Genomic DNA, 14,969 nt, shown 5'->3' with positions numbered 1-14,969 from the left:
GAGGGGTCACCAGCAGTGGAAGGAGGTCCTGATTCCTCTATATAGATAGAATTGTAGGGTTCATTGTTAGAGGGGTCACCAGCAAGGGGAAGTATTTCTTGATTCCCGTAGATTTAAAACTCACCTTACAAAGTATTATTTTACTAGAGGAGTATTTGAAGTTTGGAACAGACCAGCAGATATGGGGAGCCGGTGAATAGTAAGTGAATTTCATCATGCTTGAGACAAACATTGATCTATACAAAAAGGTTCAAAATAAATAAAAAAGGCCACCAGGTCCCCTGCCGTCACTCCTCTATGTTTATATGACCTGTAGGATGGTGACCCTATCACAGGAGATCAGTTTTTGTCCAATTTGACACTTTAAATCTTCTGGGGTCCCATTTTCACATCTGAAGTCAAACACATTTCACAAAATAAAAGTCACAAATCTCCATCATTCCAGTGTTTATTTGTATATTGTTAGTAACAGTGACATATACATCTCGTTTATATATTTATATTCCTCAGTTTTTATTAATTGCCCCCTCATCTCCATGCAGAATCCCCCTGTATTCAACACCCAGTGAGACCCCAAACTTCCCTCTCGGAGGCAGATCTATAAATCTGTGCTGAGATAATATATGAGCAGCCATTGCTGACCTCTCCATTGGAAAATCTATTACTTTCAGCTTCAAGTCCTCAATTTCCCCTTCTGTAAAAATGTTATTCTTCATCTTAGAATCAAAAACCTCATTGAAGGAGTTAATATGAGTCAATGCAATATATGGAAGCCAATGACAGCCAGGTAAGTAGCATTTCCAGAATAAGGTCAGCAATACCTGTATATATTTCTCTGGACAGATTTCCTCTAATGTCTAAGATAATAAATACAGAATACATATTTCCAAAATATACACAGGGATCATCCCAATTAATTACAATTAGTGTAATATGGAGTGTTTTATACAGCAGATTATTTGGTGTGCTCACTACTGCCACCACTGGTCACCATGTTAACTGCAATTTGTGAGCAGTCTTTAGCCAACTTTAAATATTAATTTTTGGAAATAAAAATAAAAAAATACCATTCTGAAACCTTCAATTGCAAACCAGTGAGGCTGTGAATCTGATGAGCTCACCAATGTCATAGCAAAACTTTTTGAATATTCTTTAAACCCAACCCGACATTCAGTTTAAATCAGAATAATACATTCCAGGTGTCTAAAAAAGGTATGCAAAGTCCTACAATCCTTTTCTATTATGAAGCAGCTATAGTAGAAAAGCCTGGACCCTGTTATCATGCTGCAAAGAAGGATGCTTCCTATCTGGAGAAAGCAGTGGTGCCTCTGCTGAGCTCCAACACGCCCCCTGCTGAGTCAGAGCTAAACTGTCCAATCAGAAGAAAGCACAAGCTTTGCTGATAGGTCTCACTGAGCAATGGGTGTGTCAGAATTCTGCAGAGACACCTCTGCTTCCACACAGAGAGCAAGGATCCCTCTTTGCAGCTGCTGGCATTGGTTAGGCTTTTCTACTCTGTGGCTGTTTTCTAATGAAAATGAACTGCAGAATATTGAAAATCTTTTGTTTAATGTACCTGCAATATATTTAGCTGATGTGTTTTGATACAGTTGGGTTTTAATTTAACTTGTTGATTGCAGAAAAACAAAATGCATCCCTCTCCTTACAATGCTTACTTGCTTTGTGCAGCCTAATAAACCCTATTTGTTCTAAGCCAATTGGAGTCAGTGGTTATAACCATTGGAGTGTCTCCATTGCCATTTTATTTGAAAACAGAAAAAGGTCTCTAGTCCCATTGGGCAGATTTCCTTTCATTTCCTGTCCAGCTGACAACATAGAGGAAATGATGGAGTATCCCCTTAATGGGGTCACAAGAAAACATTCTGGGGCCCTAGCCAAACCAAAAAAAAACATAACACTTCTGGTAAAATGAGGTAAAATTAACGCCGTGCGGCCTCATGGTGTCACCAATGACATCAGACCCTCTAAAGGTTATTCACCATAAAGCACAGGTACTCTTTAGGGGTCAAACATAATTCTACAAAATATAAAGATTATCGGAATGTATTTCTGTAACAAGAAAATACCTGCAATGTAGAAAACATTTGTGTAATTCGTCGGTTTCCCAAAGGGTCACCTACTTGAAAAGTTGATATTTAGGTTATAGGATGATGCCAGTAGGTAGAAGCCCCTATAGGTGCTTAGGGTCATGGCGGAGTTTCCTCCTCTCTCACACATGCCATGAAAAATCTAAAATAAGCAGGCGACCTTGTATTGGCAGCTCTTCGTGGGTGGGGTCAGAGTGACAAACTGGTGGGTGACTCCTCCCACTAGGAGCTGCCAATACAAGGAGTGGCATTCATGGGGAAGGTGGAACCCCAAATCTAATTAGAGGTTGATGCACCCCTCAACATCTGCCTAGAACTACATCATCAGGAATGGGTGGACTAACCAGTTACATTCAGTAGTTCCCAACGTTGAGTACGAACTACAATATTTTTTTTAAATGCAACAAAATACTATCATGGGAGTGCCAAAAACTTGGCTGGCAGTTATCTATCTATATATATTATCTATGTTATATAGAAATAATACAATGTATATACATTTTTATGTTTTTACTTATTGCTCCCAGCATCCATAGAATAACTAAGCTAAGCCCAAATAGGTCAGTAAATGGTGAGTGGGTTTCTATATTACACCCCCAATTATGCACCCGGTATATATTCTTTATAGCAGCAAAGCTTTAACCATTCAAAAAGTTTCAAGCAAGTCTGCAAATATAACTTTTCCTTACTTTTCTTTGCTGTACCAATGCTTAATCTGTCTGGGTATAAAAACAGAGAAAACCCTTTGTGGGATAGGGATGGGGACTCCGTCTCCCGCTCAGTGGCAGCACTGGGTGTCTAGCAGCCAATCATTAAGCTCCAATGCAGAGCTGAGTGAGTCACATGATCTCCTGATACTTGGAAGCACCAGTTATTTCTCTTCCCTCCCAAAAGTCAAGAGAATAAATAGTGGGTGTGGTCAATAGAAGAATGGGTGTGGCAGGGGAGGGGTTTAAAGTGAACCTGCATAGACAAAGCAATGGTTCACTTATAATAGTTGTAGATAAAAATGTCCACCTGAATAGAAGCAGCAACGTCTACAATAGGTGGAGCAAAAAAGAGGCAGAAGGAGCCACTAGGAGTTAATCATGGCGGCCTCCTACATTCATTCTCCCGGTTGTCCCCTGGAGGTCTGCAATTCCCAGTTACAGAAAAAAACTCTGTGACCACGCATTGTAAGACCACACACTGTTCTGTCCCCTATTAGGAGATTTCCCTTTATTTCCTGTCCCAGAGACACAACAGGAAGTGCAAGGAAGTTTCTAGTGTTCTAGTGACAACCAGAACCGGGAGAGAGGGTAAATCTCTCAAAAGGAAGCTAGAAATCCAACCCACCTCCCTTGTGCAACCTCCACCTCCTGCTGCAGGTGAACGCCCATCCCATAGCTTAGTCACAGCAGCAGCTGGGAAGCCACTGACACATTTTCAATTCAAGCAGCAAAAACAATCACCAAATAACATCTAATGCTAGCTAGAAATCATTACAACCCAGCTAAGACAGTCCACTAAATGTTTTATAATCTAATGTTTTATATATAATCCGTTGCAGGTTGATTCAGCTGACGTTTCACAGGTTTTTGGAAGCACTGCAGCCTCATGTCACATGATTCCCGTTACGACAGCTGGTGGAGCTGGAACCAGGGAACACACTGGCCTGCAATTGTGCAGTTTCTGCTTTGGAGCCATTTGAAAAATAATGATATCGACAGACAAAGAGAATGCCCTGCCCAGTACTGAGGTGTGGCCCCTGATGTGGCCCCTGTTGAGGCTAATCTTTCATGGAGTGTATGCTTCCCTGCACTTATATAATCCTCCTGTTGCTTATGACTCCCATGTCCAGCTGGCGGCCCCTTGGATATGGGTTTAGGAGGGGGTCGGCCACCTCCCTGGCCTCCCTTAGTCTTTGCTCCTCAATGCGGGTCACCAGCTGATCCCTTTGTTCGATGACCCTCATCATCTCGGCCAATATGGCTTCTTCTTCTCGAATGTCTTTTTCCTCTTTCATAGCCGCTAAAAGGTGAAACACAACGGAAATCCGTCAAAACACAACGCTCGTTTTATGCGTACATTGCAACTAACAAGACATGCATTGGAGGTTTGGGCTGACATTTATTTTTAACGGTACCCAGATGCAATTTGTTTTAAATTAATTCCCATCCCTGAAGAACCACTGAATTGCCACCAACTTTTTTTGGGGGGGCAAGCTTTAGGAGGAACACGACCAAAGTGAAACAAAATTTCCCTAATTTTGAATGACCACCACACCTATGAGATCCTGATGGTCATCCCATTCTAAAAAACCATGGCCATTATATGGAGTTGGCCCCTCCTTGTGGCTATAGCAGCCTCCACTCTTTTTGGAGGCTTGGCCCAATATTTGGGGGGTGTCTGTGGGATTTTATGTCCCATCAGCCGAAAGGGCATTTGTGGGGTCAGGTTCTAATGTTGTATGAGAAGATCTGGCTCACATTCCAGCTCATCCCAATGGTGTCCAAAAAGATAAAGGCCACAGCTCAATAAAACCCATATGAGTTTCTCCACATTAGACCTGGCTGGTTGATGTGATTGGGTGTGGTTGTCCTAAGTATGACATTCTTTGGTTATGTGGCTCCTCCTGAAGGCTATAGCAGTTTCCACTCTTTTTGGAGGCTTGGCCCATTAGTGGGGTGTCTGTGGTATTTTGTGTCTTATCAGCCTAAAGGATATTTGTGGGTGAGAAGGTCTGGCTTGCCATTGGTGTTCAAACTCATCCCAATAGTGTTGAATAGAGGGGAAGTCATGGGTCTGTGAAGGTCATGTAAGTCCCTCCACATTATACCTGGCTTTTTGTTGTTGTTATCCTAAATATTACACTCTTTGGTTGTGTGGCCCCTAAAGGACCTAAGGGCATTTGTTAAGTCAGGTATTGAATTTGGATGAGAAGATCTGGCTAGCCATTGTGTTCCAACTCAACCCAATGATGCCCAATAGGGTGGAAACCACAGCTCAAAGAAAGCCATGTGAGTTCCTCCACCTTAGACCTGGCGGGTTGTTGTGGTTGAGTGTGGTTGTCATGCATCTGTTTCTCTTTAGTTGATTCTTTGGCCCTCCTTTTTTGGAGACTTGGTCAAATAAAATGTGGTTGTGGGAATCTGTCCCATCAGCGTAAGGACATTTTTTAGGTCAGGTATTGATGTTCGGTGAGGAGAACTGGCTCACCATTGGTGTTCAGACTCATCCCAATGGTGTCCACTAGGCTCTGTGAAGGCCATGTGTGTTCCTTCACACTGGACCTGGTTGTGGTTGTCGTAATTTAGACAATCTTTGGTTGATTGTATGGCCCCTATGGTGGCTATAACAGCCTCCACACTTTTTGGAGGCATGGCCCAATATTTTGGAGAGTGCCCGTTGGATTTTGTGTCCTATTTGCCTAAAGTGCATTTTTAGGTCAGGTACTGATGTTGGATGAGAGGATCTGGCTCACCATTGGTTTTCAAACTCATCCCAATGGTGTCCAATAAGGTGTAAGTCTCTGTGAAGGCCATATGAGTTCCTCCACACTGGACCTGGCTATTGGTTGTGGTTGTCGTAATTCTGACACTCTGGTTGATTGTAAAGGACATTTTTAAGGTCAGGTCAGGCCATCGGACACTGTGGCTCTCAGGTCAGTTTAGGTGACACCAATGACTTTTTTGGCTAAGTGTAAGGAGGACATTCTTCCCATTGGCCACAATGTAGGAGAAATTCTTCCCACTGACCACCACACTAATATACTGGGAGCTGTGGATATAGTAATTATAGACGGGGTTCCCTGAAGACCTGGAACGGCTCCCCCATGTTATTGGGTCAGTATGGCTGCCATAGACGTACACAACAATGGACACTTACAGTCAATCATCATTCTCTCCCGCAGCCGTTGCTCAAGTCGTCCTTGTTGATCCTCCAGGTCCAGCTCTTTGGCTCTGTTGAATAATATTCAGAAGTGAAAGGGTTAAAGGATATGTAGGGGTACATAAAAAAAAAACTACAGTTCATCTCTTCAATGGATCCAAACTTCTTGTGTTTTACAGTCTCTGACAGCACAGAAGAATACCCGAAGATCCTCCAGAAATGAGCTCAGCTTTGGGGTGACAACATGCAGTGTGTTTGTGGAGAGAGTGGTGTCAGCCCTATGAAACTTAATAGCCCTAAATTATCAAACTTCCTAGGGGCATGCTAAAATACCAATGACAAGGAAAAGTTGCTAATGCTTTCATTTATTGTCCAAAACAAAAAAAACTCATTGGTGGATGTAGCCAATAGTGGGCCCCCCCCCGGCAAACTAATTTAGGGCCCATTTTGGCTCAGGAGGGTGCAGGGCCCTCATGTAGCAACACAATTTGCAGTTCTTTATGTCCTCCCGATTGCACTTATTAAAAAGTTTACCCTTATTTCTCACAATATTCACTGCCTAGGAAGTAGTGATGTCAAACCAGGACAGGAAGTGCATTAGGACTACAGATCACCTTTGCCTCCTCAGTTCTAAGATTTTGTAGTTCACTGGAGAAAGTTGAAAACGCTCTCATTGTTTCTTATTTTATTGTAGTACACAGGAATGGCAGCAATGGTGTTTTCTGTACTTGCGGAAAATGTACTTAGCTCGAAAAAAGAAAACTAATGCAGCCGCCACTTCTAAGGTTAAGTGGGACGCTATATATGACATTTCTGTTCTTGGCGTTCTATACCTTTCCTAGGGGCATCACTGGGATCGTAAGGGCCCAAATACCCCCAATTATAAATGGGTTAAATCTGGCCATTTCTGCATCTGTTCCTCACGTTATTAGTAAATGATTTGTTCCTGCTTTATTAATCTTGCTGTGCCTAAGATTGGAAAAACAGCTCTGTAACCTGGAATTAAATGAGGAATAGAAATGATTACATAAAGCCTCGGACTATGTCTTCATCTGCGGCCCCCCAACATCACAACACATTGCGCCGTCTCGGAGAAAACAATTGGCGCTGTTTATATAAGGCGATGTTCGGCTCTATGCTAATGAGAAGATTCAATGCGAGAGGTAAAGCTGCAATTTATTCTGTAATGAGATCTACATGCAGCAGGAAGACAATGGAGAGCCGTGCATATCTCCCAAATTAATCGCATCCAGAATTTCCCGTCCGCTCTGCCCCTCTCTCCCCACCCCCCCAAGGCTCCGGCGGGCGTGCTGATATCGCCGGCGTCCCAACTTACACGCACAGTAGCTCTGACTCGTAACGATTCAATTTATTCTTTTCTAGGGCGAGCTGGAACCACTCGTGGAGGAGCTGAGCCTCGTCCTGGGCGCCTGCGTCTGTTAGAGAGATGAATCACAAATAAAGCTTGTTGTAATATTTCACTGTGACACAAAACTGTGTTACATTTCCAGCGCTAATAAACGGTTTAGAATGACAAGTATGAACATTCATTTCCTGCGCCACGGTGCGCTACGGGACCGGGGGCCTGATATCTTAATATGTGTTCTGGAAGAATTGTCCTGTGATCTTCCCTACTTTACTTTTTATTCTCTTTGCCTTCTTTCCTTTTCATTTCTTTACCCCCCCCCCCTTTTCACTTAAATTAAATCCCCCTCCCCCTTAATTTATTTCCCCCCTCTCCCTTTCATTTATTTCCTCCCTATATTCTTCATGTATTCCCCCCCCCATCCCTTCATTTATTTCCCCCCTATCCCCTTCATTTATTTTCCCCCTATATTCATCATGTATTTCCCCCCCTATCCCCTTCATTTATTTCCCCCTATCCCTTCATTTATTTCTCTCTCTCCCCTTAATTTATTTCCCCCTTCTCCCCTTTATGTATTTCCCCCCCATCCCCTTAATTTATTTCACCCTCACCCCTTCATTTTTTTACCTTCCATTCCATTTCCTTTCTATCTTGCACTTCACTTGATTTCTTCCCCTCATTTATTCCTTTCACCTTATCTTCTTTTCCTTCCTTTCTTTCTCCCACCTTTCCTCCATTTATTCCCATAATTTTTCTCTGCATCACTTTCCCCCCGTCATTTTTTACCCCTTCTTCCCTCTGCTCCTTTACCAGCTTTCCTTTTTTTCTCCCCTTTTTATTCATTCATTCCTTCCCATTTCATTTTTCCCTTCCTATCCTCTATTCCTTTCCTTCCTTCCCTTTGCTCCCCTATTTATCCCTTCTTACCCTCCATGTCTTTCCTTTGCATTCCTTCCATTCTTTTGGTTTCTTCATTTCTCCCTCCTGCCATTTCCTTCTTCCTTCTTTCCTTTTCAACCTTCTTTTCCCTTCCTTTCATTCCCTTTATTTCTTTTTCCTGGTTTCTTCTTTCCTCTATTTTCTTCTTCTTTTGTTTTTTCCTCTTTTCCTTCCTTCCCATCCTTCCTTTCCTTTGTACCTTCATTCCCTCAATGCCTTCGCTTTTCTTTGTTGTTCCCCTATTCCCTTCCCTTCATTCTCACCTCTTCCTTTCTTTCTCTCTCCCTTCCTTCCTTTTTTTGATGCTTCCCTTTTTTCCATCACTCATACATTTTTTCTTCCCTTTCAATCTTTTGCCTCACTTGTTCCCGCATGTTCTTACTGTCCTATGTTCCTTTACTCGATCACTTGTTTCCTCCTAGTTCTACACATTGCTGAGGAGTTCCCACCATCCCTATTGGATTTTCCATTATTAGGAATGTAACAGCTGGGAACACACAAAGGTGGACAGGAATTAAACCCTTGAATCCCTGAACCATTCAATGCATTTAAAATTTCAAGTCAAGTTCATTGACCTCCACTCCAGCTGCAGCACGGCTCGGTCAAGAGCACACCCCCAGGCTTCTGATTGGACAGTACAGAAACAGCAGCACATTGATCAATCCTCATTCTGCTCTCTCCTCATGTCAGCACATGTGCACCCCAGCCAAATCTGATTGGCCCATTTTTCAGATTTTTCCTCTCCCAGTCTGTCCTGCTGTTAATGGGTTGCTGATCTCACGGCAGGGACACTTCCAATCAATTTTTATTGAATACAAAATTAACTAGTGATTATGGAGTTGTGTTTTTCTCTGTTTCTATTATTATGTCCCTCGCATACAATCACTTTGTCACCTGTTGGATAAGGGTCTAGATGGGAGTGTTGTAGATGGGAATGCTGGGACTTGTAGTCCCCCAGGTTTGTATTTGGGGGTCCGGCCTTGTCTCTGCAGTTCGCTCTCTCTCATTGCGTCTTCTCTCACCCACGTCTCTGGCTAATTCGCCTCGCTGTTAAATGGAAAGCGCTGACAACAAAGGGCCCTTTCATTCCGGGGCCGGCGTAATTATTAGAAAGGCGCTGCGTAAATGTCAGAGAGGCGGGCTTGTGTTGTGCCTCGCGCTTCCCTATTCTCCGCTGCGATCATTTTCTAATTATCTGAACATTACCTACACAGCAATCTGAAATGTATCCGTGAAGATGAGCCGCCTCTGATCTAATAAGCATCGGACAATGAATGAACCGTCAGCCGCATTGCATGTGGCAGCAGCGGCTGCGGGGGGAGGCGGGGGTTAACCCTTGCCAGGAGCGGCATGGTGGGGAAATAAAAAAGGGGACCTGTCTATGGAGCAAACCACCTGTGTGATTGGGATCTCATAGAAGCTAATAGCCAAATGATGTGCTAGGCCTGAATAGCGAAGGTTAAATCTATTCAAGGGGTGAAGCATTGGAGCTAAAGACAAATATGAATCAGTTTCTTCTTTCCTTAGAGAAGTAGCCAATCAAGTGTTCTGCAGTGTTTATCTGCTAGCAAGAAATGTGCTGATTGGAGGAGAAAGTAACAGAGAGATTAGCTTATCAGTCTGCTGCTTCTTCTTTCACAGGCTGAGGGAGGAGCAAGACCTAAAAGTTAATGCAGCAGCGAAAAATCAGGTCTCCTGCTTTGCCAGATAGAACTGTGTAAATCTCAAGACTGGATGGACAGAAATATAAATTTGGGGTGGAGCAGTAATCCATCTCCTTATATAGATATTTCTGTTTATTTTTGGAGCTCTAAAGCGCCCTCTTGTGTATCATCCGGCACCACATGACACCCCAAGGCACACGCCCATGAGGACCCACTTATGCACAATGCAGTGAATGAGAACTGAAGAGTTTCTATTACTTGTGACAATGGCAAGAATTTTATTCTTCCCTTGAACACATTACTGACCCCCTATTGCTGAACAATACGGGTTAATTATTTTGGTATTCAGATATCGGATTTGGTTATCGGGTATGGAATGTCTGGCGGTGAGACGCACAGCTCATACTCTCCATCCGCCATCATTTACCATTCAGTGCAGAGACACCGCAGCCGAGAATTAATGGTGAAATGACATTATTATAATGTGTCGGGGGGGGGGGGGGGGGGGGAAAGACAATGCGTTTTGGGTGTGGGGGGGTGGGGGGGGGCCTGTTCTCTGCTCTTAGTGTTAATTATTGTTATTGTTGTAAAGATGAGCTGATAGTAATTTATCACATTTTCCTATTTTTCGTGCCATATTTTCGTGACTAATTTTCATAAAAAGACCCAAAGCTGCACCCTCTAGTGGCTATACAGTGGTAGTGTTGGCAGCAGCCTTCCTTAAAACAAACTTTTCATCCAATGGACGTTTTCAAAGTATTAATGAAATCCTAGAACTCCCCCTGGCAATGCTATCATCTGCTTTTCTCTACATAAGGATGAAAGCCATCTCCCCATTTCCAAACTGGCCCATAGACAGTGGAGTTATATCATTGTCACCCAGTGATCAGCACTCTGTAGGGGTATAGACGCTGAAAGCCACCGGACAGTCTGCATGGATGCCTCAGCTTCGCAGCGCTGCATGTTGCATTACCCTTCTGACGCATCTGGATCTTGCTCTGAGCCAATAGAAAGCTGGCGTTGTTGTACTCAGAGATCCATACAGAACCCATTATAGATTTTAGAAAGGGATAGGGGCTGTTATCTGCATTGATTTCCTGCGGGCGTTTATCTATAATGCCATCTACATAATGAGAAGCGGCCATTTGTAGCAGTAATTGCGCTGAGATTAATGGGCCATTAATGGAGTCAGGAGGTCACTATGAATACAGATAATTGGGTTACCCCATCAAGGGGCACCGACCCCACCCGCCCAGGGCTGGCCAATAATCCTGATTTAATTAGTCACTGATCGCCCTTCGTTATAATACTCCGGGGTGTCGTCCTGGTAAAACAGCCGCGGGTATTACAGCGCCGGAGTCCAATCATTACAACCTCAGTTATATAATAATGGATGTGAAGGTCCACATGTGGAATAAAGAGGAACTCCAGCTGGAACCATAACAGTGCAGAAGAGATCTTGACAACCTGCCCTCCAGCCTCCCCTTCATGAAATCTGCCCTCCAGCTTCCCCTTCATAAAATCTGCCCTCCAGCCTCCCCTTCATTACATCTGCCCTACAGCCTCCTCTTCATTCAATCTGCCCTCCAGCTTCCCCTACTTTAAAACTGCCCTCCAGCCCCCTCTTCATTCAATCTGCCCTCCAGCCTCCCCTTCCTTAAATCTGCCTCCCCTTCCTTAAACCTGCCCTCCAGCCTCCTCTTCAATAAATCTGCCCTCCAGCCTGCTCATCCTTCAATCTGCCCTCCAGACTCTCCTTCATTCAATCTGCCCTCCAGCCTCCCCTTCCTTTAATCTCCCCTCCAGCCTCCCCTTCCTTAAATCTGCCCTCCAGCCTCTCCTTCATTCAATCTGCCCTCCAGCCTCCTCTTCATTCTATCTGCCCTCCAGCCTTCGCTTAACTTAATCTGGCCTCCAACCTTCCCTTTGGTAAATCTGCCCTCCAGGCTCCCCTTCACTAAATTTGCCCTCCAGCCTCTCCTTCAAATCAAATTTGCCCCTGGACCTTCTCTTCATTCAATCTACCCTCCAGTCTTCCGTTCAGTCTTGCTCAGTTGTACCGGCTCTCCAGGACATAAATTTCCTTTTCTGATTCCGATGTGTTACGTTTCTTATCAGAATTTTTTTGTTTTTCTTCTAATAAAGCTTTTTTTTTTTTTTTTCAAAAAGTTTTTCAAACACTGTAAAGTGCCCGTAGGTGTCACATGACCCTAAATGGGTGCAAATCTCCCTTTTCCTGCCGATTGATGCGACAGTAGCTGGGGTCACCCGTACTATAATGTAACACAAAAGCCTTCTTGCCTCTGAAGCGTCTTAGAAAAGTCGCCTCTCCTATCGGCCCCGCACAATTGTACCCGGCGCCATACAAAGACGAATGTTTAGTGCTTTACCCGCTTCTCCTCGAAGAGCTTTTTCCAGCCTGACACCTTGGATCTCAAGAGCCCGCTGCTTCTCTTCTGTCTCTTGTAGCTGACGTTGTATTGTCTAAAGGAAATAAAAAAGAACACTTGTTACAATGTTACTCTTTGTGGGCTCTGCCTGCTCCATGTGGCGTTCATACCGCGCGCACTTCTTCGGTTTCCTGGAACGCCATTCAATGGACGACTCTCGACTCGTTCTGTTTACCAGCAGATCTCAGGTTAGAAAAACAAAATGCGCAGCTTTTATGTGCAGCCCGCTGATTTCTAAAGGGGCTTCAGAAGAATACGTTTCCCTTTCAATACCAATGTGTAAAAGAGAAGAGATGAAACATAAGAAGGTTTTTTATTTTAAAGGGGGACTATTGTGTGCTTTTTATTGAATATGTATTTTTGAATCATTTTAATGTTGACCCTTGAAGTCATTTGTGACGTCACTTTCTGCTGTTTATTGCTGTTCCATATTTTAATTAGGGTCTTTCAGAGAAAGCATTGTAAAATCGCCCTCTAGTGGCTGTTTGTGGTTCAGGCAGCTCTGTTAGTGGAACTACGCTTTTATAAGAGAAAGAGAGAGAGGAGAGAGATAAAGAAAAAGAGGAAAGTAGACAGAGAAAGGATATATAAGAGAAAAGGAATGGAAGAAGAAGAGTGTGAGGGAAGAAAAGGTGGAGAGAGAGGAGAAAGAGAAGAGACAAGAGAGAGAGGAGAAAGAGAGAGAGAGAGAGAAGAGAAAGAGAGAGGGGAGAGAGAAGAGAGAGAGGAGAGAGAGAGAGAAGAGAGAGAGGGGGAGAGAGAGGGAGATAGAAGAGAGAGAGGGGGAGAGAGAAGAGAGAGGGAAGAGAGAGTGAGAGAGAGGAGAGAGAAGAGAGAGAGATAGAGAGAGGAAGAGAGAGAGAGAAGGAGATAGAAGAGAGAGAGAGAAGAGAAAGAGAGGGGGGAGAGAGAAGAGAGAGAGAGAGAGAGAGAGAAGAGAGGGAGATAGAAGAGAGAGAGGGAGAGAGAGAAGAGAGAGAGAGGAGAAAGAGAGAGAGAGGGAGAGAGAGGAGAGAGGGAGATAGAAGAGAGAGAGAGAGGAGAGAAGAGAGAGAGGAGAGAAAGAGAGAGAGAGAGAGAGAGAAGAGAGAGAGAGGGAAGTAAATGGGAACAGAGAAGTGGAAAGGGGAGGAAAGAGAGAACAAGACGATACAGTGGAGAGAAGTGAAAGAGAAGAGGAAGGGAGGAGAGAGGAAACAGAGAGAGGATATGGAGGGGTAAAAGGTAGGAGAAATAGAATAGTAGAAGAGTGTGTGAGAGAGCGAAAGAGAAGGAAGGGAGGAGAGAGGAAACAGAGAGAGGATATGGAGGGGTAAAAGGTAGGAGAAATAGAATAGTAGAAGAGTGTGTGAGAGAGCGAAAGAGAGAGAAAAGAGGAGAAATAGGGGGAATTTAGGGAGTAAAAAGAAAAATATAAATAGTTCGGTAAACAAAAACATTTTCTTAGAAATAATCTTCAATTTATGTGGCACTCTGTTGATGAGCAGCAGCTCATTGTTTCTCTTCTCCAGCTGCCTGAATATTAAACATCTTCCTCCTCTTCCTCATACAGAGATTGCAGCGTCCCAATTAATTCAGAAAAGTTGCCATAAAAGCAAACAGGCAATGTTATATAGCAAACTAAGTGCACCATGGTTTGATGGTGTGTTTGTAATTAAAGATCACAAAGAAACAATATAAAATAAAAACAAGCTATAAAGTTCTAGTATTATTTTGATTATTTTTGGCAACACAATGTTGTTTGCTTTACTTTTAAGTTCCAGCAAAATACAAATAACAACTTGCAGCATAGAAATGTCACATTGATGTCATAGATCTCACCTGCGCCTTGTGCAGCCTCTTCAGCTCCTCTTGCTTTGCTCTCAGTCTGGCATCTCTCTCCATTCTTCTCTGCTGTTTGTATGTCGGCGTGTTCTGCAGGAAGAAGATGGTTAAAGGACTGAGAAACCATAAATGAAATATTAATAGCAATAATATATATATATATATTATTATAAAACAGGATTTATATAGCACCAACATATTACGTAGCACTGTACAACATATAGGGGTTGTAAATGACAGACAGATACAGACTGTGACACAGGAGGAGGAGGACCCTGCCCCGAAGAGCTTACAATCTAGGAGATATATATATATGGATACTACAAAATCAGACATATCATATTAAAGTGAAATATAAAATATAGTAAACTCGTCACTTCCTGTAGTCAGCTGACAACGCTGTGACTGCTGCCCTGAAACCCCCAGCAGGGTTGTCAGCTTTGCCCCATTTCTTCCCCGCTGGACTACCTGGTTACATTGATGTTCACAGATGACTACAGGGCTATTCCTCCGCTTCTCATCTTTATAACAAAGGAAAAAAATGTTCTTTTGTCACACGAAAGATCTGGGAACAATGTCAGGGCAGTCCAGACAGAAGGTTTTAAACTTGCTGTATTCCTGGTAGAATCAACAGGTCATTTTTGAATTTTGGAAACAGATATAATATATTTAATGTCTTAGATCGTAAGCTCTTCTGCACAGGGTCCTCTCCTCGGTCTGTCATTTGCAACCCCAATTTAATGTACAG

At 43.3% G+C, this 14,969-nt stretch overlaps 1 protein-coding gene across 6 annotated transcripts in view; it reads right to left on the bottom strand.

The window, feature by feature from the left end:
* Positions 1–435: 435 nt before the first annotated feature.
* Positions 436–14,969, bottom strand: part of MICAL2 (microtubule associated monooxygenase, calponin and LIM domain containing 2) — a 151,118-nt gene continuing 136,584 nt past the window's right edge. For all 6 annotated transcript variants that reach the window (XM_072422273.1, XM_072422275.1, XM_072422277.1 and 3 more), the window contains 5 exons: positions 14,219–14,311; positions 12,338–12,431; positions 7,315–7,414; positions 5,976–6,049; positions 436–4,118 (listed from right to left, as the gene is read on the bottom strand). In XM_072422273.1, coding sequence (XP_072278374.1) covers positions 3,910–4,118; positions 5,976–6,049; positions 7,315–7,414; positions 12,338–12,431; positions 14,219–14,311 — 570 coding nt within the window. In that variant the 3' untranslated portion in view covers positions 436–3,909. The remainder of the gene's footprint in view (positions 4,119–5,975; positions 6,050–7,314; positions 7,415–12,337; positions 12,432–14,218; positions 14,312–14,969) is intronic.

Source organism: Pyxicephalus adspersus, chromosome 9 (genome assembly GCF_032062135.1).
Source record: "Pyxicephalus adspersus chromosome 9, UCB_Pads_2.0, whole genome shotgun sequence".
Lineage (NCBI taxonomy): Eukaryota > Metazoa > Chordata > Amphibia > Anura > Pyxicephalidae > Pyxicephalus > Pyxicephalus adspersus.
Note: the sequence above shows the minus strand (reverse complement) of the source record. Positions and strands in the feature narration are given on the sequence as shown.